The 27615-nt window shown below is 44.2% G+C and overlaps 4 protein-coding genes across 7 annotated transcripts; 2 read left to right on the forward strand and 2 right to left on the reverse strand.

Annotated features, from left to right (window-relative positions):
• Positions 1–1147: 1147 nt before the first annotated feature.
• LOC135584079 (non-specific lipid-transfer protein 1-like) lies at positions 1148–2011 on the reverse strand. The gene is made up of 2 exons (XM_009398600.2): positions 1609–2011; positions 1148–1423 (listed from the first exon to the last, which is right to left on the reverse strand). The coding sequence occupies exons 1-2, from the start codon at positions 1956–1958 to the stop codon at positions 1414–1416; spliced, it is 360 nt and encodes a 119-aa protein (XP_009396875.1). The 5' UTR covers positions 1959–2011; the 3' UTR covers positions 1148–1413.
• A 715-nt stretch (positions 2012–2726) lies between these two features.
• On the reverse strand, positions 2727–3786 carry LOC135651021 (non-specific lipid-transfer protein 2-like). Its single transcript, XM_065170789.1, has 2 exons — positions 3340–3786; positions 2727–2933 (listed from the first exon to the last, which is right to left on the reverse strand). The coding sequence occupies exons 1-2, from the start codon at positions 3681–3683 to the stop codon at positions 2924–2926; spliced, it is 354 nt and encodes a 117-aa protein (XP_065026861.1). The 5' UTR covers positions 3684–3786; the 3' UTR covers positions 2727–2923.
• Positions 3787–5969: 2183 nt separating this feature from the next.
• On the forward strand, positions 5970–24525 carry LOC103981845 (MACPF domain-containing protein CAD1). 4 transcript variants are annotated; one of them, XM_018825334.2, is made up of 7 exons: positions 5970–6591; positions 19479–19726; positions 19810–20005; positions 20111–20188; positions 22833–23016; positions 23098–23261; positions 23681–24525. In XM_018825334.2, exons 1-7 carry the CDS (start codon positions 6325–6327, stop codon positions 24308–24310), a joined length of 1767 nt encoding a protein of 588 aa, XP_018680879.2. In that variant the 5' UTR covers positions 5970–6324; the 3' UTR covers positions 24311–24525. The 4 variants fall into 4 exon arrangements, with proteins under 4 accessions (XP_018680879.2, XP_018680880.2, XP_018680881.2 ...); XM_009398597.3 differs by having other exon boundaries at positions 5972–6591; positions 19488–19726; XM_018825335.2 differs by lacking the exon at positions 20111–20188.
• A 1305-nt stretch (positions 24526–25830) lies between these two features.
• On the forward strand, positions 25831–26723 carry LOC103981844 (non-specific lipid-transfer protein 1-like). Its single transcript, XM_009398596.3, has 2 exons — positions 25831–26234; positions 26528–26723. The coding sequence occupies exons 1-2, from the start codon at positions 25894–25896 to the stop codon at positions 26535–26537; spliced, it is 351 nt and encodes a 116-aa protein (XP_009396871.2). The 5' UTR covers positions 25831–25893; the 3' UTR covers positions 26538–26723.
• Positions 26724–27615: the final 892 nt, after the last annotated feature.

The raw sequence follows: 27615 nt of genomic DNA on the forward strand, positions 1-27615 counted from the left end.
CATAATTGAATCTCTAATGGTACGAAAAGCTCAAGGGGGGACGAGTAGTCGACCATCATGTATCGACAAATCAAATTTAAAAGTCAGTCCTCAAAACCAAACTAGGCAAGTATACTCTACCTAAACTATCCTGAGCTCTACTAAACCCTCTCCACTTTTTCTACCGACTTAAGCGTCGAAGAGGTCGATTCGAGATATCCTCCGATGTTGACTAATTGTGCAGTACCCCGATGCGTCTAAGGAGCATCTCGAATGATGTGGAGCATCACCAGACAAAGCCAAGGCTCACCTCGGGATGACTCTGAGCCTCCTTCAGTAGAAGAACCACATGTTAATCATCACGAGCCAACAAATCCTCAGGAGTCCACTTGTCACCTCAGCCTCATTTTCAAATCACACCCACATGATTCACTTGGGCTTTTTGGACGAGTCCACGCTTTCAGGATAGAACCAGACCATGTTGACTTTCCGGTGAACAACACCAATAGCTTAGTTGCGATAAATTGTTATAGGTTTCATATCTCACATTAATCATTTGATCTTTATTTAAAAATATTAAACAATGTCACCCAAATATAAATGCACAATAGTAATTCCAAACAAAGCATAAAAATAAAGTTTATTATTAAAAAAACTATTGGGAAATTTAGAAAGAATAAATAATTCTAAAAAGAAAAAAGCAAAGTTGGGAAATCAATGATTGTTCGGACAAGCCTAAATAAGGGCTGGCGGAAGCAACAAAGGTAAAAGGTTTCGGTGATGCACGACGCACTAATGGAATGTCGAGTCACGTACAAATCAATAGCCCACTTCCTTATATCAAGTCCAAAACATACGGCTGTCTTGCGATTCACAAGATAGTTGTTTTACGTACCTCTAAATTCTTTCTCATTTTCACTCTTTTTCTTTTTTGTTTCAAAGTTTCTTTAATTGGATCCAATCGAATCATTCAACATATCATTTCATCTCCGTGGAAATTAAATTCTTGGCATCGGAAATTATGAATAATTGGCGAGTGAACCTTCTAATGGGAGATAGAGGCTTTATTTAGTGGGAAGAAATTATGAGAACTTGACCCAAGGATTCGCATTATTTTGTATGGACTTGCAACCTACGCACAACCACAGATATTTTTGACCACTTGATGTATCTAAAGAAAAGAACACGTATTGATGTTCATATAATTCACCATTATTAAGCACCACAGAGTTCAACACCCTAAATAGCTTGCTTCATAAGTACACGTCCGACTCGAGAGGAGCAGCACACGGCACTGAAGAAACAAAGGGTCTTTATTGGTTGGGATGGAATGGGATGGGATGGGATGGGATGGAGGAGCACCGCTCCTTGTTGTTCTTCTCTCGCGCATAAACGAGAAAAACACAGGCCCGATGGCTTCCAACCTTTGGTCTCTCAGTTTATCCTGCAACACAGAAAAGCCCACAGCAAACAATTATATATAATTTTGATCTTAATGGGATTTTTTTTGTAAGAAAAAAAAAAAGGATTTTTACAGCAATTTTATTGTTTATATGATCATAAAACCAAACCAAAGCGCACGAAGAGAAGGACTCGAGCGGTGGGTCTGTACATATGTATGTTACTTACTTGGAGCAGTCCACGTTGGGGCTGATCTTGTAAGAAACGGAGATGCCGCACTGGCCGGGCAGTTGGCTGACCCGCCCGTAGTCGATCCCCGACAGCCCCGCGGCGGCCGTCTTGATGCACCCGCACGCGGTGCGGCGGTCCTTCGTCGTCCGCGCCGCCGCTATCAACGACTTGATCCCACTGCAGCACTGCTGCTTGATGGGGCCGCCCTGCAGGTACCCCACGCACGATATCAGGTCCCCGTACACCTGGGAGCAGGTTATAGCCTCGCCGCCACGGGGTGCGGCCGCCAGTAGCACCACGGTCGTTGCCACCACCAAGGCCACCGGATGCAGAGCGGAGCGAGCCATGTGCAGCACCGGATGCAGACGCGTGGTGTGAGCTTACTGCAGATGGAGTGGGGGGTTGCATATCAATTTATAGACAGCAAGGAAGGAAAACTCGAGTCATTTTAACCCTATAAATGTGGACACGAACGGGGGTTCGGTGACCAGACCACCTGCCTGGAAATTGCGTTGGAGGTGGACATTTGCACGTCCACATGTTTACACTGCTTTGCTAGTGAGTCCACGATTGGATGCGACATGGCATGCAGCCGGTGGAGAGTGACAGATGTGATGAATCATTGACCGTGGGACGACTAGGAATAGTGTGTCGATGCGTGCAATGATGGACGGGGGGAATCCCCGATCATCAAGCACTAATTTTTATGGGCATAAATATGTACGACACTGACTGACTTCTTTTATCCTCTCAGTTGCTGACCGCAGAACAATTTACTTACTTCACCAAGTCGGATGCATTCCCGTATTCTCTGCTTTTAGTTTTGATTGTTGACCTGTGGTTCTAAATAGATAACAATGCCAGTTATTTGGTGTCTCGCGATTTCCTCTTTTATCCTCTCAGTTGTTACGAGAAGCCGTACGCACAAACAAGCGGGTCGCACGTGTATATATATATATATATATATATATATATATATATATATAAAGACCTTTGACGTATGAATTAGTTGAATCAGTCGAGGTTTGAGCTCCAGGAGATTGCCTCGGAATTAGTTATCCTCGACACTGAGGAGGCATGAGAAGGTATGAATTCAGTATGCAGTATACGATGGGTGGATGGATAAGCGATATGTAATCTCAATAGATATGTCTATGACAACACTGCTACAAAAAGCACCCCACTAGCGGCGGAGGCTCACAAGCACAGAGGGGTAGAGCGGTGACGAGGAGTGCCCGTCACAGTACTCCACCTTTATTCGACATATATATACCATAAGCTCACTACATAAACCACCGTCCATGAGAATCTCTCAGTTCACCCTGCGGACAAAATATAACAAGCTGAATTAGCGGTCTATTCTTTGCAAAACTAGAATACGTCAGAAGATTCTTCAAAATCTTTATGTGACTTACAGAGGGTTCTCTTTTAAGGTATATATAGATAGAGGGATGGATGACGTGTTTAAATGTGAAGTAGTTTCTTGTTCTTTTTAGGAGAGACTAATACCGATGCTGTGGGGTGTCAGAGGGACAATAATTCCTTGTGAATTGAACCTAAATGTCTGTGTGTTTTTTTCTTTCCTTTTTCTTTTTCTTGTTCTCTCATTATTCAGCCTAAGTTTGATATTAATGAATACGAATACTAAAAAGAATAATACAGATTGGTTTTTCCAGCTTCGCATCATAAAAGAAAAGCAATAAAGGGAGTGGAATCCCATGTACTCACTTGGAGCAGTCGGTGGAGGCGCTGATGGGGTAGCCGATGCTGACGCCACATTTGCCCGGGATGCCGGCAATAGCACCGGCTTGGGCCCCCGAGAGACGGGACACGGTGGACTTGATGCAGGTGCACGCGGTCTTGCGGTCCGCCGTGGTCTTCGCGGCGCTGTTGAGGCTCTTCACCCCGCTGCAGCAAGCGGTGGACAGCGGCCCCTTGCCGGTGGCGTAGGAGATGCATGAGCTCAGGGCGGACGTGACCTCCCCGCACGTGATGGCTATGGTCACATGTGGTGCGGTGACGAGGAGGAGGAGGGCCAGCACAAGCACTAGCGGAGCTCCGGAGCGCGCCATGGGCGATCAAAGACGGCAATGCAACGGCGACGACGACCGTGTCGTAAGTATTCGTGCAACGATGGATTATTAATCCCGCCGGTGTCGAGGGAATGGCAGCCATGCATCGGCGTTATATAGAGAGAGGTTCCGGGGGTTGTGTGTCGACGTGCTACAGGCTGCCATAAAGATGGGTCGTTGGCCGCTGGGAGGTGTGTGGCCATGGGACGGATGCTCAACAGGGAAATGCGCATTGATTATTGATCCGTCGAGGATGTCGACAATGTCATTTTTTCTAAATCATTATACTCATGATTGTTTACTAACAAATATTGTTAGTATAAAATTTGTAACCATGTTATTTGTAATATGAAAAAAATTTTATGTTAAAATTGAAATCAAATAAAATTAGATCTGATTTTATGATACGTATCTTTTTTATGCTATCTGGAAAAAAAATATCTGTGTGATTTGCAATAACATTATCTTTAGATTCAAATAAAATTAAATCTGATTTTATGATACGTATGAACATGTAAAGAGAACTAGATCATTCTCTTCTCATCCTATTCTTTCAATCAATTATATTAATGGATTAGAAAGATTGAAAGTAAACTTTAATCTCTCAACTGCGTTGAGATGTGTCTTTTTAGCCTATAGAAGTGTTACTAGGAGAATTTCTCCGACATCTCCTAAGAATTCTATTATAATATGATTCTTTTTTATTGATCAATAATCAATCCAATCATATCTATAATATATCTTAACTAATTAAATATAATCACATAATTAAAAAAAAAAACTTACTTTTGTTAGTAGAATTTTTTTTTTTATTGCACCACTATCGACTTCATTTATTGGTAGCATATGTATGAAATGACGCATAACCAGAAATTCTCAACTATCGCCACATTAGCAAGCCTTAAATGCGATTAGGTGGGCAACGCCGTTTGCTTTCTTTGACTTTGGTGCAGAGCGGTAGATGCTTGTTCCCATCGGCATCGTGGCCGGCCACATAAAACTCATCTCAACTGCCTCACGAAGAAAATGTCGGATAACTTACATCGCTCGATGATTCCTTTCCATTCTTTCAGAGGACGAGCGGAGTAATGTTGTTCAAAATGAGTGTGACGGCTAAACCTCCAGTGTATTATACTACACCGGATCGTATGTATCAAAGCGTATTAATGTCGACACACGAGAATATATAATAAATATATCATGGCAATTAAGTCGGAAGACGACGGAAACAAGCTCAAATCCACACACATCTCTACGACATTAACGGCGTTTCACATCTCATCGTCACCACGGGGGGAATTCGAGTTTTGACTCTGTGTTGTTCTGGGAAAAAAAATCTTTGACTCGGGAACCTCGCAGAAAGCACACAACAAATACAACACATCCAAGCAGGAGAGGCTTCGCCACCATAAATTCTCCGCCTGCCGTAGGTCACGTGACATGTGGATAGATTCCCCAACAAGTCGACCATACCCGAAGAAGGTGGTCAGCAATAGCGTACGAGACTGCCCGCCACCAAGTCATCCACGTGACCACGGACCGACCGTTCTGAACGTTTGACCGCCAAGTGCAGAGAGAGAGAGAGAGAGAGAGAGAGAGAGAGAGAGCGCTCCTCCGACCGTCCACGACGAGAGTGGTGGTAGAAAGAAGCGAAGATAAGATCAGTGCCGACCTTTATCTCCGTCAGAAGTCTTCCTCGCCGGAGTGAGTCAATCGAGGGCCTAACCAAAAGCAACCGTTAACCAACCCCGTGAGGTAGAATAGAGATATCCACTAATTCTTATTTATCTATCGTTCCAGATGATCTAAGAAACAAATTCTAAAATGATTTACTATTGCAATAAAGTTCAATCTACCATTCGAACATATTTGTGAATCATATGGAATGCTCACTAAATCTCAACTCAATCTAAAATCATTTTGCTCCTCTATTTAGCAACAAATGTTGACATCAAAATTCAGCATAACATGCCATTTTTATACCTTTTCACTAAAAAAATATAAATATATACATACGACTTATTATTATTTTATATCGTATATACATATCTATATGTGATATGCCACAGTAGCATATATATTCGAAGGGATGTGTATATTATATATATATTATATCAACATTTATGAGGGCAAATACGCTAATTCCAGACTCTGGAATGATGCAAGGTTCCACTATCGGATCGGATTTGAAAACCGTTACGAGATCCGAATCCAACATTGCTTGCATCCGGTGGACTTTTTACCTCCGGAAAAATATCCCTTTGTTTGCGTTCCTCTTTGTCCCGTTTACTTCTTCCGTTACCGACGATGTGTCCCTTCCGCTGGTGGATGAAGTAAACGAAAGAGACCAAGTCTTGTGTTCCGTCTCTCTGTTTTCAAGATTGGAAGCTTAGATCGGGCTCTCCCGGGGGCCGGCTGATTCCGGATTTCGTGTGGTTGTTCTCTCCCGGTTTTTTCTTCGCCGGATCGAAGGCATCTTGTTCGTCAAATCAGAACCTTGCCGTCGCGGAAGGTCCCATCTTTTGTGGTCTTCGTGGGCGATTAGGGTTTCGCTGTTCGTGGTTTATCAGAGTCCTCGTTTTGCGCGGTCCGCAGCTGGGTCGGAGTGGTTGCATGTGCCGTTTCCTTTCGGTTGCTTCTGATGTCGACTAGATCGGAGGAGAATCCGGCTCTTAGGATCATCGAGAACTCGATTCAGGCCCTCGGAAGGGGTTTCGATGCCAACTGCGACACGAGGCTACTCTACTGCAAGGGAGCCACCGGGTCGAGGGTGGTCGAGCTCGACGAGGAGCACGCGAGGGAGCTGCCGATCGGCGAAGGTCTAGTCGTGCCTAATGTGTCCAGGGACGTCAGGTGTTCGATCGAGAGCCCCGGGAGGGAGAGTTTCGGTGCTTGCGGATTCTACGAGGTCGGCTAATGGCTGTTGCTTTTATAACTTTCTACTGTTTCGATGCTTGCTTTGTCAGAATATTCGTCGGGAAGAAATTTTGCTTTTACGGCCGAATCATTGTTGGAACGATTGACGAATGTATCTCGTGCTGATCTTTTAGAAATTAGCGCATCGGAAAGTGAAAAATGATCGTCTAGATTTCCCATGGTGAAGACATCTGTAACATAGATTTCAGGATTTTAGATTCTTCTTGAGAAACGTTTAGATAGACGCTAAGCATTAGGACATGCTCATTTATTTGTTTGATGCTCCCACGAACTTTTCTTTCTTCAGCATGACAACCATAGTTTGCAGCTATTTTTCTCGCTTCTGTTATTTTCAAGTTCTTTTCATATGCATTGTTAAGCCATGATTTTGGAACATAGGTCTCTCTTTGTAGATCCATACAAGTATTCCTCAAGCACAAAGGGCAACTTCATTTCTTGTGTTTGTGGTACCAGTTTGGTTTGGTAATCTGGATTATGAAGTTATCAGAATGCCACTCTTTTAAGCTTCTATTTCGTCGATGACACTAGCGGCTTGTGCCCCCTGCCATATCTGAGGAACAGAAAAGTCTATTGAGTAGCATCACCCAATTCAAAAGAGCAGTCTTCGGCCTGTCCGTAGAGAGTGCCCAAGGGGGTTTTACTTGACTCAGGCTGGCAGTTAGTAGGACCACTTTTATAGGGTTTGTTCACCTAAGAGAGTAATCTCTCAGATTCTTTCTGGACAATCCATAATTCCTCCTTTTTAAGCAAGAAAAGGAAGTTTTATTTCCCCTGACGAGGAATACTTTTTATTTATGGAAGATTTATTCTATCCATCAGTGCTTGTGACATTAAGTCCTTATAAAAAAGATGCCAAACTATGATTTGCTAGTTGCCGTTGCAGTATGACTAATTGGTGTTCTACGCCATTATCGGATGCCCTACATGTCACGGACTTAGCTGGTTTTGCCTAAGTCGTGCAGCACCCTTGCGTGTTCGTCCGCAAAGGTCAGCCTCCCCGAAGCCTCTCATGGTCCCTTGGGACCCACAAAAGAGAAAATGGGTTAAAGAAAACGTCTCACTCGGGATCCACAAGCAAACATTTCCGAAAACATTTCATAGACAATGCAAATTACAAACAGACATTACAAGCTCTGAACAGTTACACAACAAAGGGTCAAAATGGTCCATTACAGACCGAATAACTCTCGTAAGTGTTTACATGACTAACTTTTATTTATAAGCCTAAGAAGGCCACCAAACCCAACTAAAATGGGGCTGTTAAGCCTTTGACCGTTCCTCTACATGCTGTGCAAAGCATGAACAAACAGAAAGACACGGACATACACAGGTATTACATCAAACATCCTGTTTAGAACTTTGTCCGTGACATTCTCCCCCACTTATTCCTTCGACGTCCTCGTCGAAGCCTTTGTCGACACTGTAACTCCTCGTCTTTACTGAGTCTTCAATCTTCTGCTCTCGCTGCAATGTGCCACTTGGCTCCCAGCTGTTGTTTTTGAGTAGTCGAACATTTGATCCGTCATGCTACTTCAACTCGCCAATGACTTTGACTCTAGTATGGGGTTGGCTGAGTTGTGTTGATCCTTTGTTGATTCCTACAGATCCTCCAGATGAAGGAAAAGACCATCCTTACTATGCGCCAGTCTCTCAAATACCACATGCTGCTTGAACTGGGTGGATGCTTGTTGGAGCTTTAACGAGCATCGCCTCGCAAACTTTCGAAGTTTTTGGGTCCTTCCTCCACAAAATTTGCCCATTGACTCTTCTTACACTCAGTTGTCACTTCCAAGTAGGTTCGCATCACTCTACTTTTAGTAGCACTGATCACCGTTGGTGGGGATTTGACAACTATTGTCTTCCATTATCTTCGAAGGGTCTTTGAACCTGTGCAGAGCTCCTCTGCTGGATAGATAAGAGAATTGGAGTACTCGGTTTCGCCCATTCTCTTAAGAGTTGAGAAGGCAAAGGTTACTTGACTTCGCTCGCCTCCTCGAGGTTGTACTCCATGCATCGAGCTGGGTACTAGCCTTCGCCTGCTCTTTGCTCACACTTCCGAAGCACTTGAAGTGTTTGCACTCCTTGCGTTGAGTTAGTTACTGTGATTCACCTTCTCAATGCAATCGAACTTCTGGAATGCAGGAAGTTTTCACCCCAACTTGGAGTAAGTCTTTAGTAGTTTTGGTCGCCTCTGGGATTGTACCGTCTTCTCCATCAACCCGACTGCCTACTCCACTGAGTAGCAAAGGTACAACACCGTTTACTGCTTGCTTCGTTCCTTGGTCGTGCATTCTTGCATGACCCGAAGTCCTTCACTTTCGGCTATCTTGATGAGAAGCTCGTTGACACCGGTCTTACAAAGTTCCTTGGCCTCTACCCTTCAGTCTTGTCTCGGTACTTGGAGTTTGCCTCTGCATGCTCCACCTCCTCGGCCCATTTCACGACCAAGCGCTCTCCCTCCATGAGAGCAAGGGATCAATGACTTTCACGGAAATCCCACCTCTGCGGTACCATGGCGTTACCATGCCCATGGCCCTGCTATCCGTCGCCTTGCATCTGCATCCATTTTCTTCACGATTAGTAGATATGTCTCTATGGCACTCCTCCGAGTCCACCTCAATTCTAACTGATGATTGATTTTGGGTAGCTAAGTCCCTCTGGACTCGTTGTCGCTTCCTCGCCCCTTTCGACTCCCTGCTTCAACACCTCTGTGTTCTCCAAGCAGCTCTCTTTGGTCGATGGAAAGACAGACTGCAACTCCCATGCATGGCCTCTGCCATCACGTTGTAGGATTTGCACTGATTCTGTTCTCCTTAGCTTCCTTGGTAGCAACGTTCGCTTACTCGACCTTGTCCTCTGACTTGCCGAGCTCCCTTAAGCGAATATGAGCTCTAGAGCAGTCCAACCCTCCAACTGCTTCGATCATACCTTTGCATGATCAAGTCCCTCCCATGGGACTCACTGGTACTTGCATTCGAACTTTTCTCTTGATGGAACACAACCCCCATATGTTGATGACCAAGGCTTTCATCCGATGTAAAATTCGATGCATACACAGAAGACCCACCTTGCGGTACTATAGCCTTCACACCTTGAATCCATAGCCCTTCTTGCCGTCGTGTTGTTTACCGAAGTGGAGCTTCCAGTAGCTCCCAATCATACCTCTGTATGATCTAGTCCCTCACGGGACTAGGTCGTGTGTATCGCATTGCCACGAACTGTTCCACTACGATCCGCTGCACTATGTCGCCTCCTGGTGACATCTCTATTGCATTCTGATCCTTGTGGGATGAACTCAAATTGTGATCCCTCCATATGTTGCCTCTGCTAATACATCGCAGGATCTCTTTCACATTCGATTTTGTTCGCTCCTTTGGCAATTGACCTTCATCCACCCGCTCTTGGGTCATACCTAGATGAAACACCGCTCTAGGATAGTCCGTCGTCTAGTAGCTCCCGAAGTCCACCGACTTCGTTGTAATTAGTGCACCATTGTCTGGATCCTGGGCCTCTGCCCCTACCGGCACAATCTTCGCTACGCACCGCTTCCTGCTTGGCAACTTGACTGGCAACACTGTGGCATATTCTTCAAGAGTACGCGCCTCCGCATCCTTTTGCCCCGTGCCAAGGCTTTCTGAACCCAACTTCGCCTCCGCAAGTTAAGTCGCCTTCGTTCCTCCATCAAATGCTTCTTCGAGATAAGGTGTATGTGCCCAGAAGCTCCCTTCGTCTTTGGCACCATGCAAGATGAGTTCGCTCCGTCAGAATGAAGGACCCATAGAACAACATAATCCTGCTCTTGCCTCTACAAGAGTTCATGTCCTTGACCTCTGTCCAAGGAAAGCTCTGTGCCTCCGCTCTATGTGCCATCTTCTATACTAGCTCCCTTCATGCGGCTTGGGTACTTCGCCAAGTTACACTCAAGTTGCTCCGCTTCTCGTTTTGCATTGAGTTGATGGTGGCCCTCACGCCCACCATTCCACAGGTCAGCCCTCCCTTGAGTTCGATTTCCATATCGACTCCAAGCGTGCCTTCATTTGTGTTGCCTTAGGTCTCTCCCCCACTTGATCTCGCAATACATCAACCAATGCATTCGCTCAAGCGAGATCATGCGACGACTCCTCACCGCTTGCTCGGTCCATTGAGCTTCGTGGAGTTGTTGTTTGTTGAGGTACTCCTCAACATGTGCGGTCTGTTACACATGATTCTCCCTTTGGAGAACCGGGACTTATCCCTCCTGGATATCTATCCCATTGGAGCAATATCTCTCTTCGTTTCGGAGACCACCATCCCCTTGGACTACTCCGATTTGCTGAATAAACTGTGCATTGTTCTGCCTCATGCAAACGCACTTGCTAGATTGTAACTCCACGTCAATGCAGGCCCCACTGCACCACTCAAGGCCTAGCAATATGCTGAACTCGCTGCACACTTCAGCCTCTTACGGACGTATCCTTTACATGTCGAAGAGAAAGTTTCAATGCTTCATGGCGCCGAGTTTCGGCTGCCTTGGGATGGCCGCGAACATTTCATCGTCCGCATGCAAGCCCATGCATGAGTACCAAATTTTTCGAGATAGCAATTCCCCTCACCTCTGTGAGCTTTCCACAACTATTTCAGTCGCTGAGCAACTCATTCCACCTTGCATGGTCTCATCCTTTATAAAGCGCCTCGCTTGCCTTGAGCACCATCAAGTATTGTTGTCAACGTCAAGCCATAGCTCGAACTCAGCCATCCCAACCTTTGTGCGCTCCGCATTCTTCTTAGCTTGCTTGTCCTCGTGGTGCCTCTTGCGCGAAGGGTTGGCCATTCCTCTGAATGCCAATCTCAGATGCTCGCTCCTTCGAGCGACTCCTTTTCCCTATATCTCTGTGCCCATTTTCCCCCAAACGGTCGCGCGTGTGCTGACTGCCCTCAACGCAGCCCCGCTAGGTCCCCCACGTTTGCACGTCAAGTGTTTCTATGAGTGCTTGTCCCGCTCTGATACCATATGTCACAGACTTAGCTGGTTTTGCCTAAGTCGTGCGGCATCCTTACGTGTCTGTCCGCAAAGGTCAGCCTCCCATAGTCCCTTAGGACCCACAAAAGAGAAAACAGGTTAGAGAAAACGCCTCACTCGGGATCCACAAGCAAACATTTCTGAAAACACTTCATAGACAATGCCAATTACAAACAGACATTACAAGCTCTGAACAGTTGCACAATAAAGGGTCAAAATGGTCCATTACAGGCCGAATAACTCTCGCAAGTGTCCACATGACACAACCTTTATTTACAAGCCTAAGAAGGCCACCAAACCCAACTAAAATGGGGCTGTTAAGCCTTCGACCGTTCCTCTACATGCTGTGCAAAGCATGAATAAACAGAAAGACACGGACATACATAGGTATTACATCAAACATCCTATTTAGAACTTTGTCCGTGACATACAGGGGTGCACTAAACTATGAGCAATTTGATGAGTCTAACTCCGAAATGCAAGTTAACGCTTAAGGTCACCTAGCGAAAATAATGTTGATGAGAGGAAAACGTTTAAGAACATGGAAGACTTTTTTTCCTTAGCCAATAATTCACAATAGTGAAATATTTATAGTTTGACTCAACATGGCACTTCTCAGCAAGGGGTGCCAAAATAGCGTGAAGTTTTTGTTCAACTTCTAATATATGGTTGTTCAACCTATTTAGTGTCATCTATCAATTAAGTTGGATTTCTTTTAGCCACTACAGGAAGTTGGTTTGTCGTACTTGATAACAAGGTTTAAAATCTTTGTTACCACTCTTGTATTGGTCTGGACCAGTATCAAGTATTTTGTCATACTTGATAACAAGGTTTAAAACTCATCGATTGAGTTTTGATTATGGCTAGCAAACTCAGCGTAGTCCTAGCTAAGGTGAACTGGAATTGAGCGAGGAGATGTAGCCATCAGTAGTGGCAACCTCTTACAGGAGTCCAGTATTCTGAACTTGATGGCCCAGCCATATCAAAGCTGCTTAGAAGCCTGGAAATTCAAGTCTTCTAATGTGAATCTGGTGGCAAACCTACGTTTCAAGCCATTGTCTTTACAATTTAATCATCCTATTCTACCATTGTATAACCACCCATTGTCTCCAGTTAACAACCGCTAGTACGACCAACTGTTAACCAGTAGGTTCCAACGAGGTGTCACGGACTTAGCTGGAATTGCCTAAGTCGTGAGGCACCCTTGCGGCAAAGTCGCGAACTTAGCTTGAGTTGCCCAAGTCGCAAAGAACCCTTGTGATATGCGTCCGCAAAGGGTCAGCCAATTTGCAACCTCACTCATGTCTCGAAGGACCTGTGAAAGAGAAAGTTGAGTAGTTTGAAAACGAGCGACGGACAAGTCCCGACGTCTCGCGAAGAGGGAAGCTTTATAAGCAATTCAACAAGCACCTTGAGTACAAGAGAGAAAAGAGAGGAAGGAGAAAACAAGGACTTTAGAGGGTAGAACAAACAGTTGCAAGTCCACAAACAACTGCTTACTGGGTGACGGGCGCGAAGGCAAGTTCCCGTCAAGTTAATGTACGAACTTGTAAAGATTGTTCAACGCCCGACAATATACCGAAGCCCTATCCAGCCCTATGCCACCCGGGGGGTTCCAGGGTGCTGAGATAGCTGACATTTCTTGTGCAGCTACGGCGTGCAGAAAACAAGCTGTGGCATGCGAAAACGGAGCTACTTTGGGGCACTTCGGCCCGGCGCGGCAAGCGGTCACATTGCAGCGCTGCGAACTATCGTTGCTTACATTTTCCAAGCAAAAACACACAAAACCAAGGCAAAACATACTGCCATATCTCTGTACAAGCATGCAAAAGCGACGAACGGTTCGTTGAACGAAGTTGTTGCGGGTACCCGACGACCGTTCGTGACATTCTCCCTTACTTAAACTGTCGACGCCCTCGTCGACGCTTGTTGGTAATTGTTGATTACTGCTTCATGTCGTAGAGTGTCTTTAGGCTCCCAACTAGCTTCGGTTCGAGGAAGCTTTCGCCACTTCACCAAGTGCTTGGTCTGCTTGGCTCCATTGGGTAGCTTTATCTTGCGATCCGTTAAAATGGTTTCAACTCGCTTCTCGTAGGAGGCCCTGGTAGGGGGTAGCCGAATTGGAACACTTCGGGAAGCATCTTGCGGATTTGAGTGGTAGGCTTTCAAGTTGCTGATGTGAAAACATTGTGAATTTTGAGCCACTCCGGTAGCTGCAACTTATAGGAGACATCGTCCACCCTACTGATAATTAGGAAGGGCCCTTCATACTTGCACACCAATCCTTTATGTACTTTGTGTCTAAAGAATTGGAGTGATACTGGTTGGAGCTTCACCAACACCAAATCACCGACTTTGAACTCTTGTGGTCGCCTTCCCAAGTCGACCCACTTCTTTATCTTTTTGGCCGCCTTCTCCAAGTAAGCCTGCATAATATCTGGATTTCGGTGCCATTCTCTTGCAAAGTGATATGCTGACGGACTACTCCTAGTATGCTCGATGGCCAATGTGTGAGGAGTCGACGACTGTTATCCTGTAATGATCTCGAAGGAGCTCTTGTTGGACGTAGAGCTTCACTACAAGTTGTAGGAGAATTGAGCTATGTTTAACAACTTCACCAAATCTCGTTGGTTGGCACTCACGTAGTGCCGAAGATATTGCTCAAGGAGTGAGTTTATCCTTTCGGTTTGGCCATTCGTCTGGGGGTAGAGGCTTGTGGAAAAGTATAACTTAGACCCCAACAATTTGAATAGCTCGGTCCAGAATCGTCTCAGGAACCGAGTGTCTCGATCATTGATGATATTGTGCGGGACTCCCTAATACTTCACCACATTCTTCATCATTAGGTTGGTCGCCTCCTCTGCTCAACAGTGTGAGGTTACAGCAATGAAAGTTGCATAATTTGAAAATCGATCGACCACCACGAGTATCGATTTGAGTCCCCCTACTATCGGCAAGCTTGATATGAAGTCCAAGGAAATGCTCTCTCACGGCCTTTTTGGTACGGGCAACGGTTCCAAAAGTCCCACTGGCTTCCGTTGCTCCACCTTGTCTTGTTGGCAAGTCAGGCATGTTCGAACATATTCCTCCATATCAGTCCCCATCTTCGGCTAGTAGAAGGCCTTCTCTACGAGAGCCAAGATTCTGTGAATACCCGAATGTCTAGCCCAAAGGGAATCGTGACACTCTCTTAAGAGTTCATGCCTCAAATTATCCACTCGAGGAACATAAATTGTGTAAACGAGTTCCTCCTGAACCTAAAATCGTCGTGCCTTGCCTTCTTTGATGAGCTGCATCAGGATTACTGCTTGGGGATCATTGTATAATCCATCCCTGATCCTGGAAAGAAAGTTAGAGTACAACTGACTAGCTTGGCCTTTGCTCTCCAACTGTATAGCATTTACTCGCTCTATTTTCCTGCTCAATGTATCGACCACGACATTGCTTTTCCGGGCTTATACTCTATTGCCATATCAAACTCAGCCAGGAAGTCCTGCCATCGTGCTTGCTTTGAGGAGAGTTTCTTTTGAGTTTGGAAGTAGCTCAAAGCGATGTTGTCTGTCCTCAACACAAATCGTGATCTAAGAAGGCAGTATCGCCAAACTCGTAGACAGTGGACTACCGCTGTCATCTCCTTTTTGTGCACCGGATACCGCCGCTCGGTCTCGTTGAGTTTGCGACTCTCGTAGACCACCGAGTGACCCTCCTACACGAGTACTCCAATAATGGTGAAATTCGAAGCATCTGTATGGACTTCGAAAGGCTCCCCATATTTTGGCAATTTGAGCATCGGTTCTTCCAACACAGCAGCCTTTAGATCTTGGAATGTAGCTTCACATTTGTCGGACCATCTCCAAGGTTGCTCCTTCTTCAGTAACTCAGTCAGTGGAGTTTCGCGCTTCGAATACCCAGCTATGAAGTGCCGATAGTAGTTGACGAAACCAAGGAAGGATCACAGCTCCGGCACCTTCTTTGGAGTTCGCCATTCCGCAACAGCTTACACCTTTGATTTGTCCATCCGAATGGAACCATCATCGATTCGATGCCCCAAGAATTAGATCTCTGTTTGAGTAAAGTAGCACTTCTCCCTTTTCACGAACAAAGTGTTCTCCCTGAGAACCTTGAAAATTGTCCGAAGGTGCTCGACATGCTCCTCGAGTGTTTGGCTTTAGACGACGATATTGTCCAAGTAGACGACCACAAACTTATCTAAATACTCTTTGAATAGTTGGTTCATAAGAGTGCAGAATGTGGTCGAAGCATTGGTTAAGCCGAAAGACATCACCAAGAACTCAAACGCTCCATACCTGATCATGCAGGTAGTCTTCGCTTAGTCACCTTCAGCAATGCGCACCTGCCAGTACCTTGACCAGAGGTCGAGTTTGGAGAAATACTTTGCTTTGCCCAATTGGTCAAACAAGTCCACGATGAGCGAGATGAAATACTTGTTCTTCACCATCACTTTGTTGAGGGCTCGATAATCGACGTATAGTCGGAAACTCCCATCTTGTTTCTTTGGAAGAGAATTGGAGCTCCGAATGGTGTTTTAGAACTGCAGATGAGACCATCGCTTAGCAGTTCATTTAACTGCTTTCTGAGCTCTGCCAACTTTGGAGGGGACATGCGGTAGGGTGGTCTCGCTGGAGGCTTCACTCCTGGCTCCAGCTCGATATGATGATCCACGCCTCTACGTGGCGGTAGAGTCTTCGGTAACTCAGGTGGCATAACATCTGTGAACTCCTTCAGAACGTTCGCCACCACAGTAGCTTCATGAATAACCTCCTCGTCAAGTGGCTCTAGCTTCACTGCTGCCACGAATGTTAATTCGCCTTTTCGTACCCCTTTCTTCAGTTGTAAAGCCGATATCTGTTGGAGGTCCCTGGTTCCTCTCCGAGAGACGGGAACCACACAGGGGTCATCACCTCCCATCATACATAGGGAGTTTAGGAACGACATTGACACCAACTTTGTCGCGTGTATGAACTTCATTCTGAGAATCACTTGGAAGTTGTCCAGTGGCACCGCTATCATGTTGGTGCTCCCGCTTCATGTTCTGATCTTGATGGGAAGTCCCTTTGCCAACCCGGAGATCCGCTTGGCCTCCGAGTTCACCGCCTTCATCCGGCTTGGGTTTTTCTCCAAAATCAGCCCAAGTCGCTTTGCTTCTCGGTTGACAATAAAGTTGTGGGTAGCGCCCGTGTCCACCATTGTACGGGTTGTTTGGCCATTGAGCTTAATGTCCACGTACATCAGCTCACTACTCCCAGCTTTCTATGGCTTTGGCTTCATGTTCTCCCCCACTTGACCCCATAATGCATTCAACAAACGTATTGCTCCCATCTGGGGACCTTGCGACTCCTCATCGTCACTGTTGGATTTTGAACTACTTGAATTGAGGGCGACGACTTTGCCCTTATCTGATTTGGGGGGATGGATAGAAGCTGTTAAAGCATTGAGTGCTTGTTTTTGTGGGCACTCCCTCACCATGTGCGGCCCTCCGCACAAGAAGCATTCGCCAGGTTTCGGGGCCTTGCCTTTTGAGCTTGGCCCTTTGTAGGAACTCTTCTTCCTTTGTTTGCCCCCGGGCTCCTTCCCTCGAGAATATTTTGGAGGGCGGTTTCCTGAAGATTATTTTCTTTTCCTTGAGTTCTCCGATGAAACAAAGTCGGTGAGCCTTTCTGCGACCGTAATTGTCCCGATCACATCGATGACATTCCTTCAATGCAGTTCTTGTCGAGCCCATGACTTCAAACCATCGAAGAAGTTGAACAGCTTATCATTCTCGGACATATCATATATGTCCAGCATTAGTGCAGAAAATTGCTTCATGTAGTCTCGAATGGAAGTGCTTTGGCGGAGTTGTCTCAGTTTCTTCCTTGCGACAAACTCTGTGTTCTCGGGTAGGAACTAAGTTCTCAACTCCCACTTCAAGTCCTTCCATATGTCCACTTGACACCGACCTTGTTGGATCTCCTCCCAACGGGTTCGCCACCAAAGTTTTGCATCCCCATTCAAATACTTAGTTTCTATCAAAACTTTAGTTTCTTTAGAATCAAGCCTCGTAGCTCGAAAGTATTATTCCATGTATAATAGAAAATTCTCGAGCTCTTTAGCATCTCTAGCATCCCCATAACAATGTGGCTTGGGTGCTCTCAAGTTTTGTGGCGGCGCAAAGCGGGTGTTCCGTCCCGCATTTAGTGCCCTTGTGAGCATAGTCACTCTGGAAGTGAGTTTCGCCATGACTTCGTGTAAATGTTGCACAGAGTCCTTGGTATCGTCTGTCAGTCGATCGACTTGGGCCTCGACCTTGTCGATTCGGGATTCGGCTTCTTCTTGCGAGCTCTTTATCCCAAGAAGCCTTCGTTGGCCTTGGTAGAGTTCCTCCAAGCTCGCTTCAAGAACATCCAGGTAGGTTTCCGCTGCTGTGAGTCTCTCCTTATGGCTCTTTTTCCTGGTTGGTGCTTCAGATTGCGCCTCCTCCGCTCGCGGAGAGTAGTCAACTTATCGCTCATCATGTTCGCTGCCACGCTCCTCCAGAGCGACTCCAACAGCATGAGAGCGAGTTTGCACTTGCAGCCCACCTGCGGCTGCTTGGGGCAATGGTCCGGCTTGCCCCATCTTGCTCAATTCGCCACGATGCTTTGCCATGGCGAGATTGTGAAGTTTCTTCGCTGCTTGCTTGAATTGCTTGCCTGCTATGATACCACAATGTCACAGACTTAGCTAGAATTGCCTTAAGCCATTAGGCACCTTTGTGGCAAAGTCGCGAACTTAGCTTGAGTTGCCTAAGTCACGAAGCACTCTTGCGATATGCGTCCACAAAGGGTTAGCCAATTTATAGCCTCACTTAGGTCCCGAAGGACCTATAAAAGAGAAAGTTGATTAGTTCGAAAATGAGCGACGGACAAGTCCCGACGTCTCACGAAGAGGGAAGCTTTACAAGCAATTCAGCAAGCACCTTGAGTGCAAGAGAGAAAAGAGAGGAAGGAGAAAACAAGGACTTTAGGAGGTAGAACGAACAGTTGCAAGTCCACAAACAACTGCTCATCGGGTGCAGGGCGCGAAGGTAAGTTCCCGTCAAGTTAATGTGCGAACTTGTGAAGATTGTTCAATGCCTGATAATATACGGAAGCCCCATCCAATCTTATGCCACCCGGGGGGTTATAGGGTGCGGAGATGGCTGACGTTTCGCGTGCAATTGCGGTGTGCAGAAAACAAGCCGTGGCATGCAAAAACGGAGCCATTTTGGGGCAGTTCGGCCCGACGCGATGAGCGGTCGCACTGCAACTCTGTGAACTATCGTTGCTTACATTTTCCAAGTAAAAAACACATAAAACCAAAGCAAAACATGCTGCCATGTCTCTGTACAAGCATGCAAAAGTGACGAACGGTTCGTTGAATGAAATTGTTGCGGGTGCGCGACGATCATTCGTGACAAAGGGCTGGTCCTTATCAGTTTCTTTGACTCTCAATTAGCTTAAACCAACAACCTACCTTCGTGGAGGCTTCAAGTAGCAACTACAAGTTTAATACTCTGCAACTTTGGAGCATGAGGCAATAGTCAGTGTCGTTTGGCACTAGCTTGTACTACAGACCAGGGTGATCAATCCTTTGACTAAAATGGAACCCTATCTCAAAGTGCGTGGACCACTTTAGGAGTATCCAAGAGGGCTCAAAGTTTCATAATTTACTACCTTATTTTACACTTAATCTAAGGCTTTTGTTGTGAATATTCCTCTGTTGTGTGATATCTGTCAATGTGTTCTTACCTTCAAAGTTCATATAATTAATTTGCAGATTGAAGCAGGAACAATGATTGTTTGTGGTTATTAACTCTATTTTTTCTTATTTCTTGTAAGAAACTGCAGATGGCAGAGTATTTTAACAGAAAGGCTCTTCTATCAGGAAGTATTCCATTGGGAAGGTTTAATTGTGCATTCAGCTTTAGTGGCTCAAAGAAAATTGATGCTGCTGCTACAAAAAGCCTTGCAATGAATGGGAAATTCATTCCTTTGTGTAAGGTTCAGCTGATGAAACATCCTTTATCGCTGCAAGATCATGTAAAAGCTGCAGTGCCACGTTCATGGGAACCGTTGTCCTTAGCAAGGTAGTAATGTGGAATCTTCAACAACAGAAAGTAAAATATTTCAGATTAAATAATTTTCTTTAACATGTTTAATTGATTGACAGATTTATTGAGACTTATGGTACTCATGTCATCACATCCATTACTATTGGTGGTAAGGATGTGATTTATGTGAAGCAGCACATCTCATCAACTTTATCAATCACAGAAATTAAAAACTACATACTAGATGTTGGAGATCAGAGATTCTCTGAGACTGAAAGCGTTACAAGTTCTGGTCCAATAAAATTGAAGGGCAAGGCTAGTATTTTGCCATTTTTTTTTCCAATAAAGTTGCTATGCTTACTGTAAACGTATATTGCTGTTGCAAATCTGCTCAATCATTTTGTACTTCACATATTCCAGGCTGTGGATCCTTTTATATTTAACAGTCAAGGTATACACCCACAACCACTTAATGCTCCATATCTTACTGCAAAAGAGGCAAGTGCTATTCGCTTTCATTGTGATATCTAATTATAGTGCTGACCCAAATTTTAAACGTCAACCATGGTGCTTAGGTGGTGCATACACTTAAAATTGTTTTGTTGTACTTCAATTGATGTTCCTTTTATTCTTACCATGCAAACAGCATGCAATGAGGTACATATTTCGTGGTGCCCACCTATGTTCTGTGCATGTAACCTACTGTAACTCATTGTTACCAACCAGCAGAACCATATTTTGCAACATACTGTTAGTAATAATATTTCCATGGTAAGAAACTTAGGAAAGAAAAATGAAGTGAAGCAGAGTTTGGAAGAGCATGCCTCTTTTTTTCCCATTTGTGATATCATTGCAACATAAAGCAATGAGAAATGATCATGACATGTTTCTATTTTGATATTTGTCACTTACATTGTATATTGAATATTATTTTATGTGAAAGAGCTACCTTTATTGATAAGAAGGTTCATAATTCACGGTAATGGTCAATTTTGACATGATATGCCAATTTATATGGTGACATCCATGGTTGATTTGCCCAAAATTTTGGCCTTACAGTTAGCAATCGGTGAGAAACAACTAGCAGTAGGGTCAGAATGTGGTTGGTTTTGGTAAATTTTAGCTGATTCTATAGCCTTAATAAAAGGAAAAAATATGTGAAGCTTGGTACAAGGGCTGTACCATCTTGTACTGTCTAGTCCACTTAGTACATGACTTGTACTGTCTGGTACAAGGCCTGTACCAAGTGGTTTTTTTTTTTTTTTTTCAGGATTTTCCTTAAACTTGGTATGCACTGACAAACCAATACTCAGTAAACTGGTCAGATTGCTACTGGTTTGAGCCCTGACCGGTGCACTACCGGTAAAATGAGATTGTGGATCTTGAATTATAATATGGAGAATAGACACCTTATATGGTCCAAATTAATCTCATCCTTTTCTTTATTAGTTTTTGTGCTTTTCCACACTTGATCTTTCTGTCGATTTGAGAAGAAGCATTGGGGTCGTTGTAGGGTCAGATTGATAAGATTTGATTCTAATAGTTATTTACTACATTAATATCTCTGAAAAATATTACCAGCATTTATTTTCTAATTATCATATAGTTCTTTGATGAATTATTCATTGTAAATTTTTTATTGTTATTGTTAAAATAATATTATATTTTAATTTCATGGTTTATTTCTAAAAAGATAGATATTTAATGAAATATTAAGATATAAAAAATTTACCACAAGTAATTGATCTTCTCAAATTTGATTTTCTTTTTTTCTAGTATTTGTAATTTTTATATGAATTCTATATTTTTTTAAAATTTTTACTTATTGATTACTGTATTGTTGGTCTGATTTGTTTGATCCAACGAATCCCAACTATATCATTCATGATCAATTCCATTTCTGACACTGCTCTTGGAAACCATGAGGAAATCCTTTTAGAATTTATATTAGGACACAACCTGTCTGAGATTTATATGAAATAAAATTTTTTTAATTGTTTTAACAATTATAAGTTTGGACACATTTTTCCTTCAAAATGTGTTTCAGAATTTGAATAATTGTTCATTTTTAAAGGCAATTATCTCAGACAGATTGTGTTTATAATTATATCGAAGAAAATATGACAAATAATTCTATTTGTATTTCTCTTTATTTAATTGACTAAATTAACAATCAAGACAGATGAGCCTACCAACAAATTGCTCCTGTAATTGCTTAATGTTATATTAATGGAGGATTTCCTGAGGAGAGTGAAGCTACACTATGTAGCAACTAGAGCAGGCACTTAGGATTTTCACCCTCTTGTTAATATCTCTATTCTCTTTCATGAGAGAAACCTAAGAACAAGAAGAAAAGCTGCCTACCAACCACCACCTACTTGAGCACTTAGCATAGATGTCATTAGCACATGAAGAAACTGGTTCTCTGGATGCATATTAATCCAGGCCATCAGTTTATGTTTCTTTATCACTTCTCTGTTGGTTTAGGCATGATACCTCCAAATTCTGCCAGGGTGGTGATCTGTTATACGTGTGACCCAGGGGTTGTTTCCAGAACCCAGAAGGCCAGAACCAAACTAGCACAGTTATACTCAAGAGGGTTCATTTAGATGATAGTTTTTTGCTGACAGAAATAAGTTGCTTTCACCTTAGTAATAAAATAAATTCATGATCCAGCAGACCGTGGTAGAGTTGGCTTGATTCTGGCATGATTGTCAATTAGGCAATCCAGGATTATTTTGAATTAGGTTTGAATCCTTAACCATGCTGCAGTATACTGATGTTGTTATTTGTTAACAAACACACTGCTTAACTTGCGTGAAAGATTTTATTGATTAGATGAAGTTTCTTTGATTTTTTATCCAAGTATAGATCACTCAATTGAAACTCTAAAACCCCAAAAGCCCAATTCTTCACTCTCTTCTCCGACTTTCAATTTTTAACATTGGTCTTAGTAGCCAAATAAAATCTAGTCATTATGCATCATAATTCCTCTCCTTCATTGTTTACGTGAAAAAAGTGTGCTTAGATAATATAAAATCACTTCCTTGCATCTCATATCCATTGAGGCTAGTGATGGTGGTTTAAAGTATATGATGGCATCATGAGCTTTTATGTTTATCTATTGCACTTATTGATGCAGGATGTAACTGTCATTTTTAGGAGGAGGGGAGGGGACGACCTAGTACAAAGCCACGTTGAATGGGCCAGAACTGTTCCTTCAGCGCCTGATGTTATTCAAATGACTTTCCTTCCCATTACTTCTCTTCTAGAAAGTATTCCTGGGAAGGACCATCTTACTCGTGCCATCAACCTTTATTTGGAATGTATGTAGTTGCTTCACTTGTTTAATTGGAACCTTTCTTTGGTTGCTCTCCATATTTCTTTTCTTATATAATTTTTCACAGATAAGCCTCCAATTGAGGAGCTCCGATATTTCCTAGAGTTCCAGGTCCCATGGATATGGGCCCCTGTACGAGAAGAATTTCCAGGACATCAAAGAAAAGAGCCAGTCTGCCCATTTTTGCAGTTCAGCATAATGGGGCAGAAGTTATATGTAAGCCAAGAGCAGGTATGCCTTTTATGATGTACATTAAAAAGTTCAGCCATGGGGAAACAGGGTCAACACTGACATTGGTGGGCATGGAATAGAATCTTAAGCTGTCTCTTATTGTTTAACTTTAGTTGGTGGAAGGAAAATGTTGTACATGAGAGTTCAATACAAAAATGTGATTTCCAACTTAAATAAAGAAATTATGAAGTTTCAACTTTCGAAAAGTTTAATCATATCAAAGTATCAACAACTATTTTTCAAGTTTGATGCATGAAGTCTGCCGCATGCATGGTCTTTCCCTTTTCTTTCTCCGGCTGAACTAAGATAATTAGAGAATATAATGGCATAAAGAACCAGAAAATTTACATGTTTTCTCATGTCAGCTGAAACTTCAATGCATCTTTCTTTGCTATTACATCATTTGCATATCCATACAGGTATCGGTCAGCCGTAAGCCTGTCACCGGCCTAAGATTGTTCTTGGAAGGTGCAAAGCAGAACCGACTATGTATTCAGGTTCAGCATCTGGCAAGCCTTCCAAAGATGCTCCAGCCATACTGGGACGCCCATGTCGCAATAGGTGCACCCAAGTGGCAGGGTCCAGAGGAGCAAGACAGCCGTTGGTTTGAGCCTGTAAAATGGAGGAACTTCTCCCATGTCACCACGGCTCCTATCGAGAACAATGAGACTTTCATTAGTGACCTCTCTGGTGTCTTTGTGGTCACCGGAGCTCAGCTTGGGGTTTGGGACTTTGGGACGAAGAATGTTTTGTACATGAAACTTCTATATTCGAAAGTGCCCAGATGTACCATAAGGAGATCCTTATGGGACCACAGCCCCGATGGCTCGAAGAATAAACTAAAGAGGTTGCCGAGTGGAGCATCGATGAGCTCGGACGAGTCAAGCTCAGATTCAGATCTGGGGAGGCTGTCAAAATTTGTGGACATGTCTGAGATGAAAAAAGGCCCAGACGACATGCCAGGGCACTGGGTGGTGACCGGCGGAAAGCTGGGAGTCGAGAAAGGGAAGATTGTTTTGAGAGTGAAGTATTCTTTGTTGAATTATTAGAGAACCTACTAGTTGGTTGCAAGGCTAATTTTTCGGTAATGCATGTAAAATGTAGCAAATTTCTTAGATCTTATTCTGGTAAGGATATGGCTTTTTTCTGATGATTTTTTGCCTATTGGCAAACTTTCTAAGTTGGTCAACAGAATGTAATGATAACATGTTGAGATTGGTTGTAGTGTAGTGTTTATGAATATGCTGTTGAGATTTGATCCGCTCGTGTTGGCTACCCTCTCCTCTGAGGTGTGCTTCGAACTGTGGTAGCCTTTGCTTCGTAAAGTATTTGTTCGCTGGTAGTATTCCACGTGTTGAGCAATCTACTGTGTATGTGTGAGGGGAGCATTAAAAATCTAAATCATGATTATGTCCCATCTACCATTTAAACTTTTAGATGCAATGGTGACTTTTAAGTTGGGCATACCGTCGGTTCGGATCGGCGGAGGTGGATGTACTGTGGTGGGACGGTGTAGGGGTCCAGACGATGCAACACGTTGCGTCCTCGGCATGGCAGCCGGAGATACGGACGTGCTGCGAGTCCCACCCACATCATCCTGTCACACGCGTCGCACCCTGACGCCTCTCCCACCGTAGGATGTGGGCATGTTTCGGCATGTACGGGTGTCGAGTGGAAGGAGGAGCCCGATGGATGCAAATTTGATCGGGCGCATTGACAATGGCTTGTTGTTAACATTGTACATCTCGTGTAATGATGGATTGCACGTTAGATAGGGCATCACCTCCTCGCTTCAATTGTCTCTCAACGACTTGCAGTTGTTGACAATAAATATCGCAACATAATTAGGTGCTCGATGCTTAAGCAACACCAACTTAATTAATTAGAGAGAGAGAGAGAGGGAGATATGACGTGATGCTATTTCAAATCCTACCTTATCATCGATCCAATGGAATTGCATTGCTGGCATCATCTGTGCGAGAGACTTGGATTACTTTCTCGTCAGTGAGCACGGTCAGTCACTCGAGTGTTTGTTCATGAAGGCATGTCAGTATGTGCACGTCACTGTATGATTGCCGTGATCGATAGATAGATGACTCCGAACACCATTCATTAATCGTGGGGAAATTAATTCATTAGTCTCTGTTGGCACATTTATTTGGTGCTCACAGTGTTTCCACCTAAGATGATGTGCCTACGACATGTATCGCTACGCCCGTGCTTGCTTGTCGTCTATTGTTCTTTTTCTTTTATACAACACCATGACAAGTCCCAAAATAACATTCACTGGCTGCCGATTTAGTTCCCAATAATTATAATTTAAATTGACTTATTAAGGATTAATTCAATTGATTTTTACAGCGAATGGATGATTAGGCACGTGACGTGACATTCATTCATCCCTCCCTCCCCCGTGGGTTGATGGATGGATGGATGGATGATTAGGCACTGCCCCGCACATTGCCCTCCCTCCAACATCCAACCACTCGCAGTCATTAGTTGTACGTTACGACACCCCGAGCCTCTCTCTCTCTCTCTCTCTCTCTCTATAAAACCATCCGCACCGTTGTGGATTGGGAGACGTACGTCCCACTCCGTAGCCGTTGCTTTTACTATCAGCGTGTGATCTGCCATGGCGCGCTCCGGTGCTCTCCTGGTTCTTGCGCTGGCCCTCCTCCTCGTCACCGCACCGCATGTTACCCAAGCCATCACATGCGGCCAGGTCACGTCTGACCTGAGCCCATGCATCCCCTACGCCACCGGCAAGGGGTCGCTGTCCTCCGGTTGCTGCAACGGGGTGAAGAGCCTCAACAGCGCCGCGAAAACCCCGGCCGACCGCAAGACTGCTTGCAACTGTATCAAGACCCTCATTTCCCGGGTCTCCGGTGTCAATACCGGCGTCGTCTCCGGCATCCCGGGCAAGTGTGGTGTCAGCATCCCCTACACCATCAGCCCCTCCACCGACTGCTCCAAGTGAGTGTTCTTTAATGCTATTATCCAACTATAATGCTATTATCCTGCAAGCTCCTTCTCATCAGATGCTCCACGCATACATATTTTCCTCATTCTCCAAGCTATCTCATCTCCTTTTATCAGCCGCTCCTTTGGGTAGAATAATTCCTCGTAGCTCTTATCTATATGTCACAGTTAGTATCCTCCTTAATATCGACCATATCAAAGATAGATAGAAGACTCTCCTTTTCCAGTTTCCAAAGGACACACCGCTAATTCAGCTTTTTCTTGGTCATTATTAATTGCTTCCGCAGGGTGAACTGAGATCATCTTCGGACGTGGTGGTTAACTACTAAGTACTGTGTACAATAAAGATGGGAGTGCAGGGAGCGCTGCTCGTCGCCGATGTAGCTTTGTTCTTATGCTTCTGAGCCTCCCACCGCTATGGTGGGGTGGGTTTCACTGCCGTGCTTGCCGTGACGTATAACGATATATCATGTTGTTTTGTCATCCCATACTGACCGTGATGCAACGGACTCGGTGCTCATCTCCAGATGTGGTTGCCATACGTATACAGCTCGACGCGATCGCCGATGGCACGATACAGGCACTGCACTGCCAAAGGCTGTGACAGCGATCTTAAGACGCAAGAATCTCTCTCGGTTTCACCTCATCCATCCATGATCGATCGAAAAGAGATAAAAAGCAAATTTAATCGACCGACCTACGGAGGAGTCGATGGAGGAACGGGTCCTCGCAAGTCGCAATACCAAAAGAAACACTAAGCTCTAACATTTTGCATACATCACAACATGCAATAACTCTTCTTTACATAATCACAAATCATGACTAGACAACTCTCGAAAACGATTCTTTTTCAACATAAAGCTTAAATTTCCGAATGTAAGAATGTGTCAAGGTCTACTAACAGCGTGACATAGATTTGGGGTAGTCTTGTAAGAATGAAAAGTTAGTTAGAGAAGCCAATGGGGGGCGGCTTCACTAGAACACCACTGATTCAATAGATTTTCCTTCCTTCTCATACCAAGAGCGAGAGACAGAGAGAGAAGATGACAATCATCGTCGGTTGGGTGCACATTTTAGATCGACGATGAACTCCTCCTCGCTCTCATTATTCTGAGAGTTAATGCGGTACGTGACGAGCATCGGTTGTTAGGGCTTCACGTCTATAGTTTCAATCATAGTGATAAATGTCTGCGACAGTGCAACGAAGGCAGATGGTGTTGCGCAGCTCATTACATTTATGTCTGTGACAGTGCACTGCCACTCAATCATCAACTGTCAGTTCATTATATATGCTCCCAATGATTTATCGGAAACCAAAACCGTCACAACGAGTCAATATTTTATTTACGAGGTACGTCATTAGGTTTCCTGGTAA

This window comes from Musa acuminata, chromosome BXJ1-4, assembly GCF_036884655.1.
Source record: "Musa acuminata AAA Group cultivar baxijiao chromosome BXJ1-4, Cavendish_Baxijiao_AAA, whole genome shotgun sequence".
Taxonomy (NCBI): domain Eukaryota; kingdom Viridiplantae; phylum Streptophyta; class Magnoliopsida; order Zingiberales; family Musaceae; genus Musa; species Musa acuminata.